Source organism: Anas acuta, chromosome 8, assembly GCF_963932015.1.
Source record: "Anas acuta chromosome 8, bAnaAcu1.1, whole genome shotgun sequence".
NCBI classification, from domain to species: Eukaryota; Metazoa; Chordata; class Aves; order Anseriformes; family Anatidae; genus Anas; species Anas acuta.
Window position 1 is genome coordinate 6,220,715 of NC_088986.1, and position 20,963 is coordinate 6,241,677.

At 41.1% G+C, this 20,963-nt stretch overlaps 1 protein-coding gene across 1 annotated transcript in view; it reads left to right on the forward strand.

Moving 5' to 3' along the window:
- Positions 1-16,102, forward strand: part of SLC1A7 (solute carrier family 1 member 7) — a 48,456-nt gene extending 32,354 nt beyond the window's left edge. The window contains exons 8-11 of the mRNA XM_068690161.1: positions 5,592-5,786; positions 8,874-9,008; positions 13,034-13,133; positions 14,832-16,102. Coding sequence (XP_068546262.1) covers positions 5,592-5,786; positions 8,874-9,008; positions 13,034-13,133; positions 14,832-15,068 — 667 coding nt within the window. The 3' untranslated portion in view covers positions 15,069-16,102. The remainder of the gene's footprint in view (positions 1-5,591; positions 5,787-8,873; positions 9,009-13,033; positions 13,134-14,831) is intronic.
- The last annotated feature ends 4,861 nt before the right edge of the window (positions 16,103-20,963 follow it).

The window sequence follows — 20,963 nt, forward strand, 5'->3', positions numbered from 1 at the left end:
AAAAGGTTTTTATTAAGCCAGAAATATTTATTCTTATTAACAATAATCATTGGGGAGTACTTCGTCTAGCTATACTTAAATGCTGATTTTTGTCTTTTATGTTGCAATAATCTCTGTAATAATAAACTCTGTAACTCTGACAACTGATACAGCCTTTATGGCAATAGGATTGTATCAGCTTCTTATCCTGTGTGCTTCTAATCCTAGTTTTCCTGGTCACTTCCCAAGCTCCTTGAGGAGGAATTCACGTAACCTCTCATCCTATGGCAGAGTAACCCACTCAGAAATAAAGTGCATGTGCAGTTGGTAGGATTAGAGAAGGAAAAGGCGAATGTGACATATGGATAAAAAGTTCTGGGAAATGTTATTTAAATCAAAGGATTTAAATAACTTATTTTTAATAGTCAAGTAAGGGCTATTATGTAATCAGAGCATATGGCTTTGCATAGTGCTGATAAATAATTATGTGGGGTTTGCATAAATCTCAAACTCTTCTGCAAATTATCTAAGTAAATACATGCATGGAGAAGTCATTGTGTAAGTTTCCTGAACTCAGACTAGTTGATGTCATTCACTTTCACTATAATTTACTGCCAAACATTTCTGCTACAAAACATTATCTTGCAATGTGGTAATTATAGTCAACGCTAAAAGAGCAATAATCTCTCTTTCACTGAAGGGACAATGCAAAAGGCAAAACTAAAGCTGCACCAGACCTGTGCCAGAGTTGGGAAGGAAAAGAACCTAAAATTTTTATCCCTGCTCCACTGACCTGATTAGGCTCATAATTTCCTTATGGTTCTAACGAGGTCCAACAAGGTAAATTGGGGCAGCAAGGGCATACGCAGATGGCTCTTTCTCTCATAAATATACTTGAAGTGGTTAGGGCAGGGGTAGGCAGAGCAGAAGGAATATATGAGAATTAAAAGAAAGGACAGGAGGGAGTGATTATTTCCGTATTGTTGGAAGGAACTGGCTTTCCACTATGTTTCGCTTAACAAGGTGTTTTCATGTTTAGTAGTTTCCTCCAAACTGACCTATAAAGAGCAACATACTGTGAGATACAAAGTCAAGAAAAAAATATGTGCTAGGTGGTGTTTTAAATTCTAATTAGGCTTAAATAATTAGGGCAGGCTTTTTTATTAGAACATTAAAAGTTTGTAGCTTGTGATGCTACATTCCCACAATCAAGATGTTAATTTTACACTCAAAGATGTTAGTGTTGGAAAAGACTCGTCAGGTTCACATTTGACACACTTGGCTATCTGCTCTGCTCCTCAAAGAGTTCTGTTTCTAAAGAACCTTTCTCAGTCCTTAAGTTTCTTCTCCATCCCCAGTTCCCTGCAAGCCGAGGTGCCCTCACTCACAGTGGGGTAGGTGCAGGGAATTTGCCTCTCCTGTACACCTGCACTGGCTTCGACATCCCAGTGTAGACTGCCAGGAGAGGATATCGAGGACGCTGAGATAGTGCTCCACCCCCTTCCACTGTGCAAGGAACAGTTGTGTATATGCAGGCCCTGAGCAGTTGTAGTTTGGGAACAGCTCTGGCACCAGCTGGCAGCTCGGCCTGTCGGTGGTCACCAGCAGGACTTGCCACCTGAAGAGATTTAGGACCTTTATGGGCAGAAGCTGATGTGCTACCAAAGCTAAGGTGAGCCCTAGGAAACAGCTCTGAAATTCCAGGTTTGGGGCTTGAACACCACTGATAAATTTCACTTTTGCCCCTGCTTACCAGTGGGTGTATTTTGCAAATCCAACACAGGTCCAACATGGTTGTTAATGTTTTTCTTCTCAAATAGCAGTGTCTTGTCTAGAGATGGCTGAACTTTTCACCTTCATTACACTGAAAGGAATGGATACTGTGCATAACTGAGCGTTTGCCAAAAGAACATGCACAAATAATTGGGGCTGGACAGGAGAGCTGCTTCTCCCGACAGTCAGCACATCTGCATGTGGTTAAATAACACTTGCCACAAGGGCATTATATAACACTCATAATGTGGGTATTGGATTTTAAGATCATCTAAGAGGAGAACAAAGAGCTGGTTTTAAGCATACTGACGGTTTCTTGCAGATGTTTCTGTGTCAGTTCATGTCTACATCTAAAGATAGAAAGGAAGGCACACATCAGTGTCCTGGTGCTCATTCCAGCCAGTCTGCACCTGTGGAAACCTTTCTTTTCAAGCAAAGAGTCACACTGCAAGAGGAAAAAACAGTACCACACACAAATCCCCAGAATGTGACACTAGGGAACCTGAAAGCAACTTAACAGTCATCTCATGGCAATGATTTTATTGAATGTGCACATTATTTAAACCCACTTCCCATCAGTGAAAGGTTCTGCAATGCATTTTCAGGCTCTGTATCCAGAAATCCCAGTCTCACAGCAGCATTTTGGGCTCACACAGATGTCAACAGCGAGGTAGGAACAGAGAAGAGTTCTTGTATTCCTTTGGTGCATCTGTTTAGGACACAATGATCTCTGTTCATACTACTAGCACCAAGCATGGCACCACCAGGCCACCAGCCCCCAAGGCCAGAGCGCTGTGCACGGCTCAAGTTCACCACATCCGAACGTTGTGTTCAGTACATGCTGGTATCGCCACCTTGCCCTACTCGGGGGTGGTCAGGGGTAGCCACGGATTTTGGACTTGCACATCAACCCTGATCCTGACCTCTCACTGTATTGAAAGAGCAGTATTTGGCTTGCAGACAGATTCCTCTTGTTTTTAGCTTTCCTCATTCCAATGTATGAGGGAATTTTGTTTTTCTAGGTCACCTTTCCATACCATTAATGAATTAAAGCAGTGTCTTCTCTGCGGTACATCCCATCAAAAAGAAGCAATTTTCATCTTCTCTGAAGACAAACAATAAAACACGAATTTTTCAAGGGTTTTGCTGCTTATGAAACACTAAGGTCTTGGCTATTGCACAGTGTAAATTAAAGGCAGATTTAGCAAAAGGGAGATGAGATCAGTTTGTTGATTTTTTGGAGCAAATATCAAAATGCATTTGAATGATAAGATAAACAGAGCAAGCTGAACAGCTGTTCTTCCACAGTGACTAGCTGTCTTTGTGGCTCACACTACTAAGAGCTTGGCCTGATCCAGCATTAGCTTATGTTCAGTCTCTCCAGCTGCAGCATTTTATCCCAAACAAAATTGAGATAAGACTCTAAAAATGTATTTTTAATTGTTAAAGTTAGCGCTAGGAGAAGATACCTCTCCTCTTAGCTGAAAGCTTTAGAAAAGTTTTTAAAAGACTTAGCAGATTAAGATCAGTGAAGCAGGTTCCCAAAAGGGAAATCAGGGATGTAAAGTAACGGTCTTATAAGAAAAAAATTTAAGAAGTCTGATTGTTTCAATCCAGAGGAACAAAACTGAGTTCTAACATTGCATGTCGTAATAGCTGGACTTATTTGTGCAAGAACATATGCATAAAGCACATAGAAACAAATTTTGTGTAAATTGAAAATAATACATCTAGGTCAAAAATTAGTTTTCTCACCTGAGGAATAAGTTTGGGAGTGTCCTTCAGTAGGAATAGTCAGGACAGATGCTCTGCCAGCTCTAAGATGTGGTGTCATAAACTTGAGTGAGACTGCATGGAATAGTTATCTGTGCTAGTAAGACACTAGGATTTGTAACCTGGAAATGCACTTCCTTTAAATATCTTGCACAAAGTTTTTCATCATCATTGTGCTTACATTCTGTCCACGTTTTTTATGGTAATAATTAATGAAACACAAAACCAACATCTGGTGATGTGCCCTAGAAATTTTACTTCTAACAGAACACAAAATTAAAAGAATTGCCTGTCTCTGTGAGATAATAAACAAGTCTGAAAGTTGAATTTTTGCAAAAACGGTGTCATACATTCAGCTGGTAGCAGTGGAAATAGATACAGAATTTGCTGGTTGTACCATTGGTATTATGGGATATTTTCCGCAATCTTTTCCACATCTCCACCAAATCAGATGTCCATTAAAATCTGCATGTTTCACAGCTCAGATCTCTGCGCATAGAACTTGAAGGCATTTAGGTTTAAAATTCTGCTGTGTCAAAGGGTGGAAAAGGACTTGGAGAATTAATTTTTCTCTTCTTTTTCCCACAAAGAAAATTAGACAGGTTTTTGTTACAGAAAAGGCAAATGGCCAAGGTAAGACTATTTTTAAAAACAAATAACCTTCTACAATTGCAGCAACTGCAGGGAAGGGACACGGTGAGTCCTAGGTTTACTAATTGCTTCCTGGCAATGCCGAAAGCTGTAAGAACATCTGCAAGTGTTACTGGGGTGGTCTGCTCCAGTTACAGCTCCACAAGGATTTTCTATTCTCTATTACCTGTGAGCCCTCGTCTCACCCTTTTATTTTATGAACAGTTTATGGCAAACAACACATAGAGAATTTCAGTCATTCCCAAATGAATGTGTAAAAACTGACAAGCATGCCCGAGAGAGAAGTGACATCTAGTGTATAGTTGGGGGGTTATGCCTTGCTCCATTTGGTTTTCAAAGTAAATATTCATTAAATATTAGGACTGACAGAATGAAAAAGTTGAAAATAACCCAATTGCCAGAGGAAATCAGATTTTTCTTTCCTTATTTACACATCTAGTGAATTACTTTTGTCCAGATTTGTGTGGTAGTGACCATCTAGTGAATCATTCACCAGCCAGACATCAGGTTATAAAAAACAGAGATATTGTAATGAACACATCCTCTCATAGACCTCTCTTGTTCCTTTCGCACTTCTCTCGCAGGAAGCTACTTTTCCTTTCCAAACACTAACTGTGCCTTGCCTCAAAAAACAGCTTGCACAAATACAAATTGACAGCTCCTACTCATGGAAACTTTTTGCTAATACATTCCTGAAACTTTGGGGTTATATCAGGGCTTTCAGAACCTCTCAGGACTTTGTAGATGAAACGTAATTAATGGAGAAAGAATTTATCAATCTTTTTTTTATTTTTTTTTTTTCCATTAAGAAGAGATAGTGTCCATTATAAGAGATCAGAGTGTGTTGCTGATGTGAGGTGCACAACACAGTGACTGAACAATCTGGACTGCCCAAACTAGTGAAAAGACACCTAAATTTCACTGCTGGGGGCATGTAGCTCACAAGAGAACAGAAAATTAAAGACCTCAGTATCATGATACCAATATTTGTCCCATAATTACTTACCTCTTTAAAGAGGTAACTCTGGAATAGTTTCAGAGATTGCTATTTTACATCGATTTCAATAGTCTCCAATACTTCGCAATACATTAAGATCAGTATCACAACAAGGAAAAAATTTTGTCCCTTCCTTGTAATTGACAAAGCTTTAAAAAATACCCCCTCACTCACGTGATTGCAATCGAGCCACTCATGACATACTAATGAATGTGACACTGAATGGTAAAAGGCAGAATGCTACAAAAATAAAAAGCTGAAGAAATATAAAGACAAATATGTTTGAGTACGTTACTACCTAAAAATGCATGTGTCTTATTGAAAACAAGGAAATTTATGACCTGATAACATTTAATAATATTTCTGTTCTCGAGAAAGAAAAGTAACTCAATGTGTGCTTCCCTCCGCTGTTGTGCAGTTCAGCCACACTGCCTATCACGTTCAAGTGCTTGCTGGAGAACAACCACGTGGACAGGAGGATTGCCAGGTTTGTGCTGCCTGTGGGAGCCACCATCAACATGGACGGGACCGCGCTCTACGAGGCGGTGGCTGCAATCTTTATTGCACAAGTCAACAACTATGAGCTGGACTTCGGGCAGATTATTACTATCAGGTATAAACCACAAATTCCACATGCCCAGAGTTGCTTGTCTTGCTGTGTGCTTCTTGTATCGTGCAATGTTTAGAACAGAACTCATCTTTGGAGTTATCAAAGCACCTATTTCTCATAGAATGGTAAATTTTTAAGTAGTGCAAAAATCAAGGACTATGAAAAGGGAAATTGTATCAGTTCCATCAAATAGAATTATGGGGACACCACCAAAAAAAGGGTTTCTGTTTGAGAATAACTGTCTAATTTTTACTTTTAGGCACAGCCTTGATCATTTACTAGAATTTGAACATTTTACAATTATTGTTGGCGTTGAAAAAATTATTTTAAATTTCAGTTGTTTTCAATTTCAACTCTAGTTTGTCTCTTCACATGAGAGGAAAATGTTAAAAGCTAAAGGTCCTACATCAGATAGAGGGTACAGTGAGTGTTAGGAAGCTCAGGCCTTCAAGGGAAGGAAGAAAGATGCTACTGTCAGGGCAGGTTTCCATCAAGATGTCCTAGCTCTCAGGTATTTTTTGCATATCTTCTCTGCTTCTTGTTAAAGCAGAAACCGTCATAAATAACCACGCTCTCAGTGGTAGAGTGTGTTGTAGCTGCATACTCTGTCCTTGAAAGATCTGTAATGGATCCAAGAGAGCAGAAGATCCAGCTGAACAATTACTGCCAGAATAACTCCAGTGGCTGCCAAAGAATGCCTCAGGGACTGAGACCTGCAGGTTTCCAGCAGAGAACAAATGATTAGAAAAACATTCTTCATAGTCAGAGCCTTGTGCAACATACTTGAGATCTGCTTACCTACCCACCCAGTGACCTCAGCACTGCCCCATTTACTCTGCTGGGCCTTGCCCATCTTCTGCTGGACTTGAAAAGCTTCATGACAAGAGGAGAGTCCTGCAACTAACCCCAGATGACAGCTGAGGTTTGCCAATGGACTGTTGGCAAGATTTAGTTAGTCTACAAGCAGAAGAAATAATGTGTGCCCATATGAGCTCTTGCTTGAGGCTCTTGTTCTCTGAAAATTATTGGAAATTTAGTCTTGTGATCTTGAATTTGGGAGTGTTTTTAGAATGTGGTCCCAAAATACGGCTCAGACCATGGGCAGACATTACATGCACCTTGAAGTAGAGAATGGTGATTTGAAAAATTAAGGAGAAGGAGAGTGATGGTAAATGGAAAGAAGTTCTATCTTTCTCTTAGAAGAACCCTCTTTTATTTTCACTGTCCATATTAAGTGCTAGTGCATAAGAACCAGAGAGAAGTAAAGACAGTAGAAGGAATTTACAAATTAAAATTTGAAAAATCCAAGAAAGGAAAAGAAATAAAAAGACTGGTTTGTGAAAGAAGGGAAAATAGGAATTCACAGTGGATCCAGTACCTAAACATCTGGATATCTGAAGGCCGATTCTAACTGTATTCTGTGGGCCAAACCTGCCCTAGATCTTGATACTCTAGGAACTGGAGAGTTGAAATTCAAATATTCCTTAGTCACAGAATATCTTTTGCTGGAGAGGAAAAATGTTAGAAAAAATAATCAGCCTACTTGGTTGATAGTTTGTAAAATAAATGTTGACAGTTTATATCGATGTGATTATGCAAACCTAGATGTAGCAGAAGAAGAAAGTAAATATTCCCATCAAGTGAGACTATTACAGGAAGAAACATCTACATTGAGGACAAAATGCAGTGGAACAGCAGATGAGCTTGTCTGTATAATGTTAGTTAAACATTCCTATTTTGCTCCTAATAAAGTCATGAGACTTTCTAGCCTGAACTGACCTGGGGGGCAGAATCAGTTCTAATGAGCTAGCCGGTTTAGAGCACTGACTGGAGAATCTTTTAATATTCATTATACTTAACTCTTATTCAACTATTAAGCTTCTGTCCCTTCCTTCCTATCTATATTCTGCCTACTAAAATGCTATTAGGATGCTATACAAGCTATTTTTTTTTTCAAAAATCAGTCTTAAATCTTTCTCTTCCCCCACCAAACCCCCACACAGATGTATTTTTTTATTGCTGGAAAGGGCTCTACTTATAAATACCTTTGCTGCTCTACTGGTACGCTGTGCAGCTGTGAGCAAGATACTGGCTATCTCAGTGTCTTGGTTTCCATATGGGTGAATACTGTTACCGTCATTTTCCTTCAAAGGAGGTTGATGAAACTGAACTGCTTGCCAAAAGCTCTGAAATTCTGGATGAATGAATGCTGTGGATTATCAGTGTATATGCTTTATGTCATCCTTTTACGATAGTCAACATTCATCTCTTGTCTTTCTGCTGGATGGCCTAGCTCTTGCAAGCAGTCAGAGAGGAGGAAGTGAATATATACAGTCACTTCTGCTCCTGGAAAAAGGAATGAAATCCCTCCCCTAAAAATAGCATTATGAAGAAAATCTTAAGCCTGCCAGGTCCACTCTTGCCCTGGTCTCCCATTCATTTCTGCTTGCCTGGCTGAAAAAATGGTGTGAAGGTCAAGTAAAAATACTTTCCAGAAACTGAAGAGGTACAGTCACATTTATGCTCACTTCATATTTAGTTCCAAGTACGCAAAGCCATGTGCAAGAGCTTCACCCTTGGCCCAGCCTCTCGCCCCTTGGCCAAGCCTCTTTGGGATGGATTGACACAAAAGGCCCGAGCTGCAGCCAGCGCGGATTTGCCTGGCACAGGAGCTGTGGGTGATGACTCAGAGAAGTGTGCTGGGAGCTCTGCTGCCAGGGGTGAAGCCACGAGCAGGGCGCTGGCAGGCGCAGGGCACACAGCGCTGCTGAGGCTGCGCGGTGCCGTGACCTGCAAGGAGCTGGCATAGAGCAGCCCACAGCCTGGCCCCTCTTCCTCCTCATCTGTGAGTTTATGAGATAAAACAGAACCTCCTCAGCACAGCCAAGGCTGCAAAGGTAGAGGGTGAGAATTTAGCCCTGGGCAGGCCGTTCGGCCAATTCTTGCTCTCCAAACTGGCTCCTACCCACCAAACACTGGCACTTCTGTGAAGTATAAGAAGGACTCTAGGAAATCTGTAGAAACATGGCTTAGTTTCTTGCAGAGCAACCCATCACCTGCAAAGCTTACTCCTTTTTCTCTTTCTTCAAGTATCACAGCAACAGCTGCCAGCATAGGAGCTGCTGGTATCCCACAGGCCGGCCTGGTGACGATGGTCATCGTTCTGACCTCAGTCGGGCTCCCGACGGACGACATCACATTGATCATTGCCGTTGACTGGGCACTGTAAGTAAGGTTCAGCTTTCGAGGTGGCCAGGGTGGCAACTGCTAAAAAGGGTGATGGACTCCAGGGGTATATTAACATGAACGTACAAAAAAGGCATGGGGAGTAACTGTTTTGGTTGAAACAATGCTAATGTGGTCTCAGGTGAAAGACTGCTGCAGTGAACATCAGACTTTAAAAAAACATAGACAAAGCTTTAAGGTCAGGCCAGACAAACGGCCACCAGGTGCAGCTCTGGCGCCTTGCCTTGGACAAGGACTAGAGGCTGGCATTCCTCAGAAACGTGGTTTGCCTGCACTCTGCTTCTCAGCCCCCTGGCACTTCAAGGACATCACCTCCACATAGTGACACTCGCTGCCAAAAGGCCTGAGCCAGTGCTACAGCAAGCAGGTACGCCCGTAGTCCCACACACAGGCCTTGCAAGGCACTACGCTGGGACTAACGACAGCATCCTTTTAGCAGGAATCCTGAGACAGTTATGCTCTCTCTAGTTTCAGTGCCAACTAGCCTTCAGCAGCAAATATAGCCCCTTCATGGAGCCCGTTGTGCAAGCACAGCCCTTCTGTAGAGAAGTTGCTTTGCAGGATCCGAATCACTGAGGCTTTCACAGCAGAAGCAGAGGCTAAAACTTAACACACATAGACTAGAAGAGAGTCCTGCCACCCAGGAGAAGAAATAGCTTAAAAATTCCTAAGTAGTGGTTTATTTGGACTCTTATCTTATTATGTAAATGTCCATTAAACAATCAAACTATTTTGAATAGTCTAGGAAGATGAATTGTAAAATACTGGTCCCCAGCTCATTAACATTTCAAAAAATTACATAACTAGCGTACATAACGACAAAGAAACAGTCCTTTTTTATTTTTTTTAATTTAATCTATATAAAATGTATCTCCATTACCAATCTTAATGCAGTAGAGCTTAATTGAATCAGGGTTCTGGATAAAAATTAAAAGTTGATTCCATTCCATTGCCAATTTGGTTCAGCTTTAAGTCTCTGAGTTTTTCTGCAAAGAACTTTGAGAAGGAATTCTTTACTTTCCTGTTCAGTGTAACAGAATATTACTACTATTAATAGGAGTCATGAGAGTTGTGTTGTATGCATATTCTAAGAATTATTTTATTTTACAAATACCAGGAATATTCTTATGTGAGTGATAGCTAACATCTGCTGTAAGCACCCAAACTTGGGAATGGCAGTGCAGATTTTAAGAAAGCAGCCTTTCTAATGCTAGTCACTGAAGCTCCATAGCTATGGAAGCACAACAAAAGTCAAAGTATTTGAAGCTGTATTACAAAAACCTTTTCCCTCTATATTGCTCAGTTTTCACCCAACTCTTGCAACATCAACATTTCATTGTTTTTCCAGTAAGTCTTCCAGCGTATATGGGAATTATGTTTCTTTTTGTTTAACAAAACATTTCAAAACAGCAGACAAAAACTCGTTCAGGCTGTAGTTCCAGATGGTATTAAAAAGTGAGCAAGGAATAGACTCAATTTTCTGTCTTTTTTAGATGACCTTTCGTGTAAAAAGTATATTTCACTATTTCAGCACTTGGTTTCAAGAGCCTCCAGATGCAAAATGTCAACGTGGTTGACACGATGAATATTTTCAGTATTAGTTTTGGAAGTACTGGAGTATGAAGAATGCTTAATGAAGGCTGATTAGATGAGCTCACAAGACTGAAATACCCATTACAATGTATTGGAGGTATTACAACTCACTTAGGTAGCCATAACATGTATGTGAACTTCATACCTTTAGCTAGTGCCTGGAGACAAAAGAAGAAAATTAAAATGTTTATCAGCTAATTTATGAAACATGAGGTAAATATTTTGCATCTTTAATGATAATAACCTATAAAGCTAAAATACCACTGCAACACAGTGCAAGAAATGTCACTAGGTGCTGGTTGGCCTCTTAGTGGAGAAATGCCAGCGCTGTGTGGTGTGGTTCTACTCATATGTTGTGCTGACACCTGCGTACACACAGGAACATGGAGCAGAACGCGTCCAACACTGTGCCAGGCAACCCATTTGCTTAGGAGTTTCAGTATGGTGCAGAAAACTTCTGCCTTCAGAACAGATCCAAATCAGAGCCCAGAACAGAGTGCAAACTCATGAGCTCTGCTCATCCAGCTTCTCCTCCACCACAGCTCCTTGCACAGTCCAAAACTAACAATCCAAAACAGCTTTCCAAGAATCAAAATCAGATGATCAACCAAGGAAAAAAAAAAAAAAAGGGGGGGGGGGGTATGTAACAGGAACACCTATCTGGTTTGTGCCATTACAAGTATTTTTCCCTGCCTAACACATTCTTGTGGGAATTTTCCTCCGGGGCAAAACCCAAACACAGAACAACAGGTATCAGAAAAATAGATTCAGCATACAAGTCAAGGACTGGGATCAACAAATGTATTTAGGTATAGGTTGCGAAGTATTAGTGATGAAGATACTTGCAATTGCATGTACAGTTTGGGTAATTGCCCAGGCAAATAACATTTCATGCAGGAACTGTTCCTGCTAATTAGGCAAGCAACTGCATAAACATTTGCATGCATTGATTACATGCTGAAAATGTACAGAGAAAAAAAAATTCAGAGCACAGCTTCAATTTTTTTCTATATTAAGATGCAGGATCAGAAATCTGGGCACTGTTGATATTGGACGGTCACTAACTTTAATAAGCCAAACATCTGGAGATTTCTGAGCCTCTGTGTTATAACCCACATTTATAAATTAAGTTACCAATATGACAGCTTTCAGATGTGTATGTTTTTCTTGGAAATTATGCGATATATTTCAGACTTAAAAGCTATATCATCTATTTGAACTCCCATCAGTTTTAACTAATAGATTCCAAGCAGCTTCAAGTGTAGCACTTGTCTATGGCAACCACTTACTCCTGTGTTTTTACAGTCAATATTTTTATAGATTTATTTTTGAGATGGTGGTGGGTAAAAGATGTAAAATGGGGAAAAACTGATCACTTAAATAACTAAATGAAAAATAGTGAAACTGTATATATATATGCAATATTGTCAAATATATAAAGTTGGACTGGAAAAAAAGGTAACTGAAAATGAAGACTCTTTAAGAGCCAGAGGTGCCATAGCCACCACAGCTTTTTCAGAAATTAACAGGATTTAAGTATCATAGAATCACACAATCATCTAGCTTGGAAGAGACCTCCAAGATCACTTAGTCCAATCGCTGACCTAACACTAACCAGTCCTCCACTAAACCACATCACTAAGCTCTACATCTAAACGTCTTTTCAAGACCTCCAGGGATGGTGACACAACCACTTCCCTGGGAAGCCCATTCCAATGCCTAAAAACCCTCTTGGTAAAGAAGTTTTTCCCAATATCCAACCTAAACCTCCCCTGGCGCAAGTTTAGCCCATTCCCCCTTGTATTGTCACCAGGCACATGGGAGAATAGACCAACCCCCACCTCGCTACAGCCTCCTTTAAGGTATCTGTAGAGTACAATAAGGTCACCCCTGGTCAGTGCCTGTCTAGTTTGTGAGTAGTTATTTAGCAATCTTCTTTTAATTGTGTTGTGCAAATTCTACCAATACACTAATCTTCTTGCTGAAAAAATTTCTTGAGATTGCAGGACTGAGCCCCTGATACCTACCAGAAGGTACTGGTTGTACTGGCTGCCCTTTATGTTTATTGAGTCTGGGCACAAGCCTCCAAATGAGGCCATAACACTGGAGCTTAACATAAAAATACAGACACAGATGCAATCTTTATCCGCTGTGTTAAACCTTTCTAGTGCTGAATCGGTGTGCACGCATCGGAAGGCAACAGCTGCCCTGTTACCTCAGCTACAAATTAACGTGTGGCAGCACAGCGCACTAAGCTCAGAAACAACTGGAACACCCAGCCAAGCAGCTACGTAACTAAACTTCAAACTTGTTAGCTCGTAAAAACAGCCCAACTGGCAGTCAGCTTTTATGACTGCAGTGCTGAAGGTGTAGGCATGTACCCAGCTGACCATTACCATGTCGTTTGTCAGGGACAGGTTTAGAACGATGATCAACGTCCTGGGAGATGCTCTTGCTGCTGGGATCATGGCCCACATCTGCCGGAAGGAGTTCATCAAGGACGGCGATGAGGTAACAGCACACGAGGCAGGGTGTGCCCGCACAGATCCCACAAGCTCTCAGCTTCCCACGGTTGTTTCATTGAGTTTACAAAAGGTGCTTCAGGCACAGTCCCGGGTGTTTCAAGCCACTGCGTTAGCATAATCTGAAGCCACCATTTCAATAATTTCCATTCTGGGCTAACACAAGCACATTGCTCCATTCTAGACTTCAATCTCAGGCAACTTCATGCGTAATACATTGAATACAAGTCCCTTCTTACAACTTTGTTCTCTAGCTCTTAATCCATATATCACATGTGCCTCCCTCCACTCCTGTGCCCTTTTCCCTTTTTCCTTGGCATGCCTCACTCAGTCTGTCCTTCCACCAGGAACACCTTCTCTACTCTTCCTTCAAATCCTCAGCAGAGGAGATCTGTAATTCCCAAGCCTGTCATGCTCACAGGTGCTCCCCCCCACTGCAGCTACTGGCAGACCCTCCCCACCTTCTTCCCCAGGGACAGGAGAGTTTACACAGAAGGTCCTTCACAGGGACTGGCATCCACACAGCATGTTTCATTTCTGTGTCATTTGTAGTATTCTACTCACCAGCAGAACTTAAAAACAACAGTACTAACAGAAAACTTTTATTTCTGTTATTATTTCTCCCATTTTACAGTCAGTCTTTCTGGTAAATCCCATTCTCGTGCCTTCCCAGAATATGCATTTAAAATTCCAGCTCTTTCAAGTTTTATAAAGAAAGACAGGTCTTATCCTCAGAGGTGCTTAGCACCTGCAGTAATTACTGATGACAGGATTGGGCATGAATACGTTGGCTGCACACATCGCGTGTTACACAAAAATACAACCTAATGGGAAGGTACCAGCAGCCACAAAGCCAGAAGTGCAGTCTGGCTCCCTGCATAATGCAGGCCCGACAGTTCACTGCTGTATTTAGAACTGTCGGAACTCAAGAAGAGATGTTTCAAGAATATAAAATCCCTCCTAAGGGATTATTTAGTCATCTGTGATGAGATTTTTCTTTGCATCATGCTCTGTAATTGCATTAACATATACCATCAGTCTGCCGTAAGTTTTGGCTGCATAATTTGTGAGTTAGTAATGTATACACAAAGCCATATTTTGTCAGCTGCAAGCCCACCTCTCTGCCAGTATTTATGTCTTATTTTCCCCACCAGAACTTCTGGTCTGATTTAAAGGACACCTCAGTATTTAACTTATGAATCACTCCATAAAATCCTCTTTATTTCTTTAGAAATGGGACAAACTAAAAAGACAGGTGTTAGTTCATCAGGTTAGAAGAAAGGCAGGAGGCCACACCGAATGCCTTACTGGTCTGTGTAATTGCACTTCAGAGCAAGCACTGCCCAAAATTCAGCATACTGAGTCCATATCTTTGGAACCTGAAAGTCTAGACTTTATGTACACCACTTCTGTCACTGTATTGATGCAAAGAGGTATCACTGTGGGTAGAAGTTAAATTAAAGTTGTGGTAGAATTTACATTTTTCCATACTTAGAGACTTCCTCACTTTGTCCAGATGGTGCAAAGATGCTTTAGTATATATAAGAGACAGGTCCTGGAAGACTGTGGGGGCCTAGATAATCCTGGTGAATGCAAAGCAGACTAGAAGATTTCAAAGTAAAAATTTCCTTCCTGTTGTATCCAGCAAACAGTGGCAGTGTTCCAAATCTTACTGCTTTTCACATAGGTGCCATTGATCTGTGAAACTAAGCCTATTAACATCCATCAGATTGTGGCTTACCAGCGAAATGGCTGCGTGAAGACCATGAATGAATCTCGTGGACCAGAAACAGAGAAAGGGTTTCAGCACCACATACCTGTACATGTGGAGCAAGAAGAAAGCCCAGTGGAGAATCACACTAAGAAATCCAACAGTAAAGACCACTGCACTATTGAAATAAATGAACTAGAAACAAACGTGTAACTGCTACACTCAGTGGTATCTCACACCCCAGTGACCTGATACCCAATCTCTACCTCACAGCTGGAAGAGGAACTCTTTGCCTTGAACAGAAAAAAGTGGGCTTATCGCCACTCGGCTTGTCCTGGAGCTAGGAGACCAGCTGTGAACGTCAGGAAAGGCACACAGCCTGCAAGAGACATGGGCTTCGTTAGGTGGAAGATCTTAATACTGAAAAAATATCTAATGGATGACTACTGTTTTATTCTGCACTCATTTGACTCCAACATAGTATTTGACACTCCTTTGGCTTCTTTTTTTAAAAGTTTCTTTTTTATTTGACCCTGTCTAATTTTTTTAACCAAAGCCTTTTTTTTTGTGACTCTCAGTAATTATGAGCACTGTATTTGTATATATATATATATATTTGCTGTGTGAAAATGTTTCACCAAAACTGCTAAAGATACTAGTTGTATCTAATATTCATGAAATATAGAATATGTGCTTAGTTTTAGAACAGCGGTAAGAAGATCGCACTGATTTCCTGAGCTCAAGCAGAGGTGAAGCAAAGCCTGTGATTTTGCAAGAGAGCACGTCAAGGTAATTCTGATGGGCAGCCTTCAGGGACAGGCACTCAGGTGTGATACGTAACACAAACAATCCTAGATCACTGCAGAGCACAGTTTGCCTTCCAAGTGCCAGATTTATGAACCTTTTTTTAACCTCTCTCTTTGGTAGAGTCAGTTCCATGCACACGCAGTGGCAGAGGCAGCGTGAGCCCCAATCCATGAGCACTGGTGCTAATGTGTCCTCACCCGTAGTCTGTCAGCTCTTCTACTGTAAATATGTACACATTTGAAGCTCGAGCTCTTGAACCATGCACTTCATCCTGAGGGCAGATGGTACACCAACTGGAACCTGGTGATGTTGAGTAATATTGGGGTTCTGTGGGGAGTCTGCTGAGGAAACTGGATTGCTATTTTTCATAATTCAGTGGTTGAATTATGTTGAAGGTTTTGCTCTTTCCATAATCTACTGGATCTTTCAGTTCCCATAAAACCTGCTGAGCATGTTTCCAATGTTTGTGATAGAAAACATTTTTAATAAACCTGCCATTTCAAAAACAGGCTGTCTGTGCACTTCTACTATTAGTGACTTATTTCTCTGCCAAAAAGGATAGTGGAAGTGAGGAGACCTTTTCAAAAGTTGGGATTTGATCCAGGGATTGCATACTACTTCATGCCAATACTGTTGACACATTATATTTAGCTACTTGTGACATATCAGTTTCAGATAACGTGTGCCTGGTATTCTAATACGCTGCTCCCATTCACAGGAAAAAAAAAAAAAAAGAAAAAAAAAGAAAAAAAAAAGAAAAAAAAAAAACAGTCAAAATGGACAATTTCTACACTTGCCAGAAGGAGAAGTGATTCATGCACATGATTAACAGTTTCCCTGTGATGTGCATATTCACCTCTTTTTAAGGGTTCCTGTTCAGACCATTCTTTTATTATGCTGTCATGAGTTGCCTCTGAAGGCTGTAGCATAGGTAGCTTAAATTTCCAATGGCAAAGCCAGAATGAACAAATGCATTTTATTTGCCTGTAATTCCAGAAGTCCAGGTCCAAGTCCAAGTGATTCTGCTTCCATGCAATAGAGGTCTGACCTTATGACTAGCTTTTCTTTTCTCCATTTCGTAATGGTTTATGTCAAGAGTCAGCAGCTTCTTATCACATAGGGAAGATTTGTAGATATCTTAAATGCACTGATACAATTGTTATTGTTGTGCAGACACTTACAAGAGGTCTCTTGTCTAATTCCACGAGTCATATAACGTACTTGCTCTACAGAGTGCCATTAAAATGTACAATTTTGGAGGGCTGAGGCTGCTCCATGGCTCTCTGAAGGGGCAGAAGCCTTAGGCAACAAACAAACATCTGATACTTTCCTCCCTGTACTGCCTCCCCTCCTCTCCCAGCTGTACAGACCCAATTATTTATGAGACCAAACAAATAATCAGATGAGTAGTTTTAATTCAAACCAGTTCACATATGTTTTAGCACAGTCCTAACAAACAATTGTGTCAACACGAGTGAAGGGGTGACACGGGGACAAGAACAAGCATCCAGGGATGATACAGTGGGAGTTCACATGGAGAGGGCAGGATCTCTGCACATGACTTTGCCAGCAGAGAATGTAACATAAAGTTTCACCTTCACACGGTCATTTACAGCTATGTGAAGTGATAGGAAAATCCTGCCAGTCATCCAGCATTTTGCAGTCACTTTGAATAGACACAGATGATGAAGAAAGAGGCTGTGCAGATGCAAGAGTTAAAATAACTAGCTCCGACCTGGAAGGTTTTGGAGGAGTCTGCCCACGCACCATGCCAAGGTACTTGGTGTGCCAAGCAGAAAGCGCTGCCATCCTTAGCACCTTCACACCTTCTTCTCCAGCCACATATAGCTTTTGGCTAACTACAAAGTGCAAACCCTTTTGCCTGCTTGCCTGAGCCAGCTAACCCAGTCTGACACTCTTCAGCTTAGCGATGTCTCAAGAGATCTAAGCCAACACCAGTGCTAAGAAACTATGCGACTTCTACAAGGTGAACTTTGGATGGGATACATCAGCAAAGACCAGAAGGAGCTGGTTGTGCTACACAATTCCTAAACAATAATGAAAGCTGCAATTTTGCCCTTTACACTCTATTTGGCAAGTAGAGGATGGGAAGTCTCATGTGTTTGTAGAATCAACAGGCTATTTTAAAATTAGCCTGCATTCAAACCTTATTCATAGACTGTCAAGTTTTGCTTTGCAAATTTGAAATGTGTTTTTTTTTTTTGTACATTATATATTTTATTTTTGTACATTATATATTTTATTTTCTTAAAATTTGTGGTTTATACCAATATTTGCCTCCCATTCACCCTAAAAATTGCACCAATCTTAACTCACTGTTATTTTTGGCGAGTCACTCTCTCCTGTAGTTTGGAGCCACAGCTTGGTTTCTTGCATTTTGCTTTTACATACTCTTTTTGGGGCGGGTTTATTTTCTGTTGATGCTCTCTAGGGCATTACACCAAAGCAGCAGCAACGTGAACCCACTGGGAGGAAGGCTGTGGGCCAGTTTCTCACCTGACCTTTATCACTTGTGGCAATAGATGCTGCTAACCAGAGGACTATGGCACTCTAGGTCATTGTTTTGGTAAACATAGGTAGTTCAGTGTAGTGTGCCCTTGACTGGAGCATCTGACTGCTGCTATAGCCATGCTATATTATGAATATAAGACACCACTGCTCACTGTAGAGAGCCACTGAGGTTTTACTATAAGCTTTCCTCCATCTTAGCTTTTTTTCTGCATCTCGTGGTGCTTGTTGTCAAACATCTTGACACTTGCTGCAGTTAGGCTAGCAGTAGGTTCCATAACATATTTGCACGTATGGATCTGTTCACATTTTCCAGCTATAATCACGCTTCTGTACAACAAAAATAATGAAGCTGTTGACTGTTAAGTTAGAGTGCAAATTCTGTGTTGGTAAATATGTTTCTCCTACTGTCAGAGCATTTAAGCAAGCATGTGACCCTTACAGACTCAAAACATTTATAAAAAAATCCATCAATCACTAATTACAACAGTTTGCATGGAATACGTTCAAGTGTACGTGGGAAGAACATATTTCCTAACTGGCAACATTCAGTCATATTCTGAAGTTGCCTCCCCCTCCTGAGAGGAAAGGGAGCTTAGCCATTTAGAGTATACTCACTACATCATAGAACAGTGTGTTGGAAGGAAATAAAAACAACTCAAAAGGATAATGCATTGTATATAGCCGTAGAAGAAATAATTTGAGAAATTACCCAAATTAACAAATACGTATCAGAGACACCAGTTTTATGCTAGTTCATTTGCAACCTCATTACTCCAGAGACACTACCAAGAAGAAAGAAGCTGCTGCAGACTGTTGTGGCATAAAGCATCATTAACGGTATCTTAAAACAGGCCCTTGAGGATTTTGCTAATGCCAAGGAAGTTGTGAAGTGCTGAATTGCTGTAATGAATCCTTGTGCAAAAATTAGAACGGGGAGAAGGAGCCACAACCAGGGCACTTCTGCATCCTACGAACTCCCAGGAGCTTCTGGGTGCCAACCCAAATAGCTGCTTATGAAATGAATGCAGTTACCTCATTCTCACCTAGTCTTAATTGCAGCTAAGCCTATTTGTGTCACCTGCATAGGTATCCCAACATACAAAGAAGATGAGCTAAATAACTAGCTGAAACATTAAATCGTATAGATTCTCTCCATGCTACACTAGCAATTCTAAAGTGCTTAGAAAACACAGTAGCTCTGTAACATCACCACATTTGAAGAACTCTCTCTTTCAATACAACAAACATTAACATTGATTTTAGTCCGTCTTTAACAACTGCAGAAGTGATTTGTCATATTTTCAGAGCAGACAGAAAGCTAAGTCTTCAAGCCAGATGGATAGCCTTGAAAAATGACCTCAGCCTTTCTTGTGCTTTCCATAAAAATGAGGTAACTACTAACAGAAGGTGGTCGCTCCGTGCAAGCAGAATGTGTAACCTATGTGGAAAACTCAGGCTGCCTTTGATCTTGCACAATGCTAAGCGCTCCTGTGGCTGCGTCTCCATAGAAAGCCCAGGTGCATTTTGACATCAGGACAGCTATCTTTCAGTACAGCCACAGTGGCGAGGAGGAATTGCTGGTTTTCCCCTCCAGGCACTAAGCTGGCTGAGATCACAACCTTCCAGCTGAGGACACAAAGTGATGTTTTTTCCAAGGGGATGCTTCTTGTACTTATCTTACAGTGCAGGAGGGCATCTTTCCATAGTAATAATGGCTGGAAAATATCTGACTGCAGCACTCACAAGAAGAGGCCAGAGAACAGGCGAATTTAATGCATCCATTTGCTAAGGGCTGAGTTGCAAATGAAGTGCAGGTATCACATTTCCCACTTTAGCCTATGATTTCATATACAACTGAAGAAGCAATAAAGAGGCAGCATATGCTCAAAATTACACCCCCTACCAACTACTTTGGAGCACACCAAATGACACTTGTGGAATTTATGAGTTTGTCCCACATAACCCCAAATGGAAGAGAGAAACAGACCAGGAAGGGTGCTCACTGCTGTAGTTCAGTTCATTATTCACTACCTCAGACTCCTCATGTGATCCATGGTCAAATGACCACAAGAATGCAGGGTTTGCTTCCCATCTATAAACCAAGAAAAAGCAGGTTTTTTAATTCAACAGGGTGTTTCACAGCAAGGATAAATCAGTTGACCACTGAGAGAGTTGCATGACTCTTTAAAGAGGACTCATCTGATTACCTTGGACTAGCCACTTCTCTCTCTCAGGAAACACAGAATCACTGTCTAGAACATTCACAGGAATTACCAGGCCCCCGTAGTAAGTGACAAAACCTCAGAATCCATCATTTATAAATCATCAACAGTTGCATCTCCATACCCTAAAAGATGATGCATGGGAATGGATTTGGCATAGCTGACACTTTTGGCAGATTTGTGTCACAGGACATTTCAGATATTTTACAGGCTGTCAAAGTGAAAACAGAGCGGTCTGTTACCGAGAGAGGTATTTTAGGGAAGGATTAAAGAAGCCTTCAGGAAGACAAGATGCTGAGTATTGCTAGGTGAAGAGAAAGAGTGTTTAAGTGTTTCTTCCCCTGCAATAGTATCAGACCTCTTCTTTGCTGGCTCCAAGGTGAGAGGGTACCAACAGCTGGAGATACAGGGATGGAGCAAGCCACCCTTCTTCTCACAGAGCTTCTGCTTGTGGAGAGCCACTAAAGACAAAGCAGAGAGATTTACAGGCATCCACAAACAGCTGGGACACGCTGGACACCCTGTCACAGCTAATTCTTTGCTACTT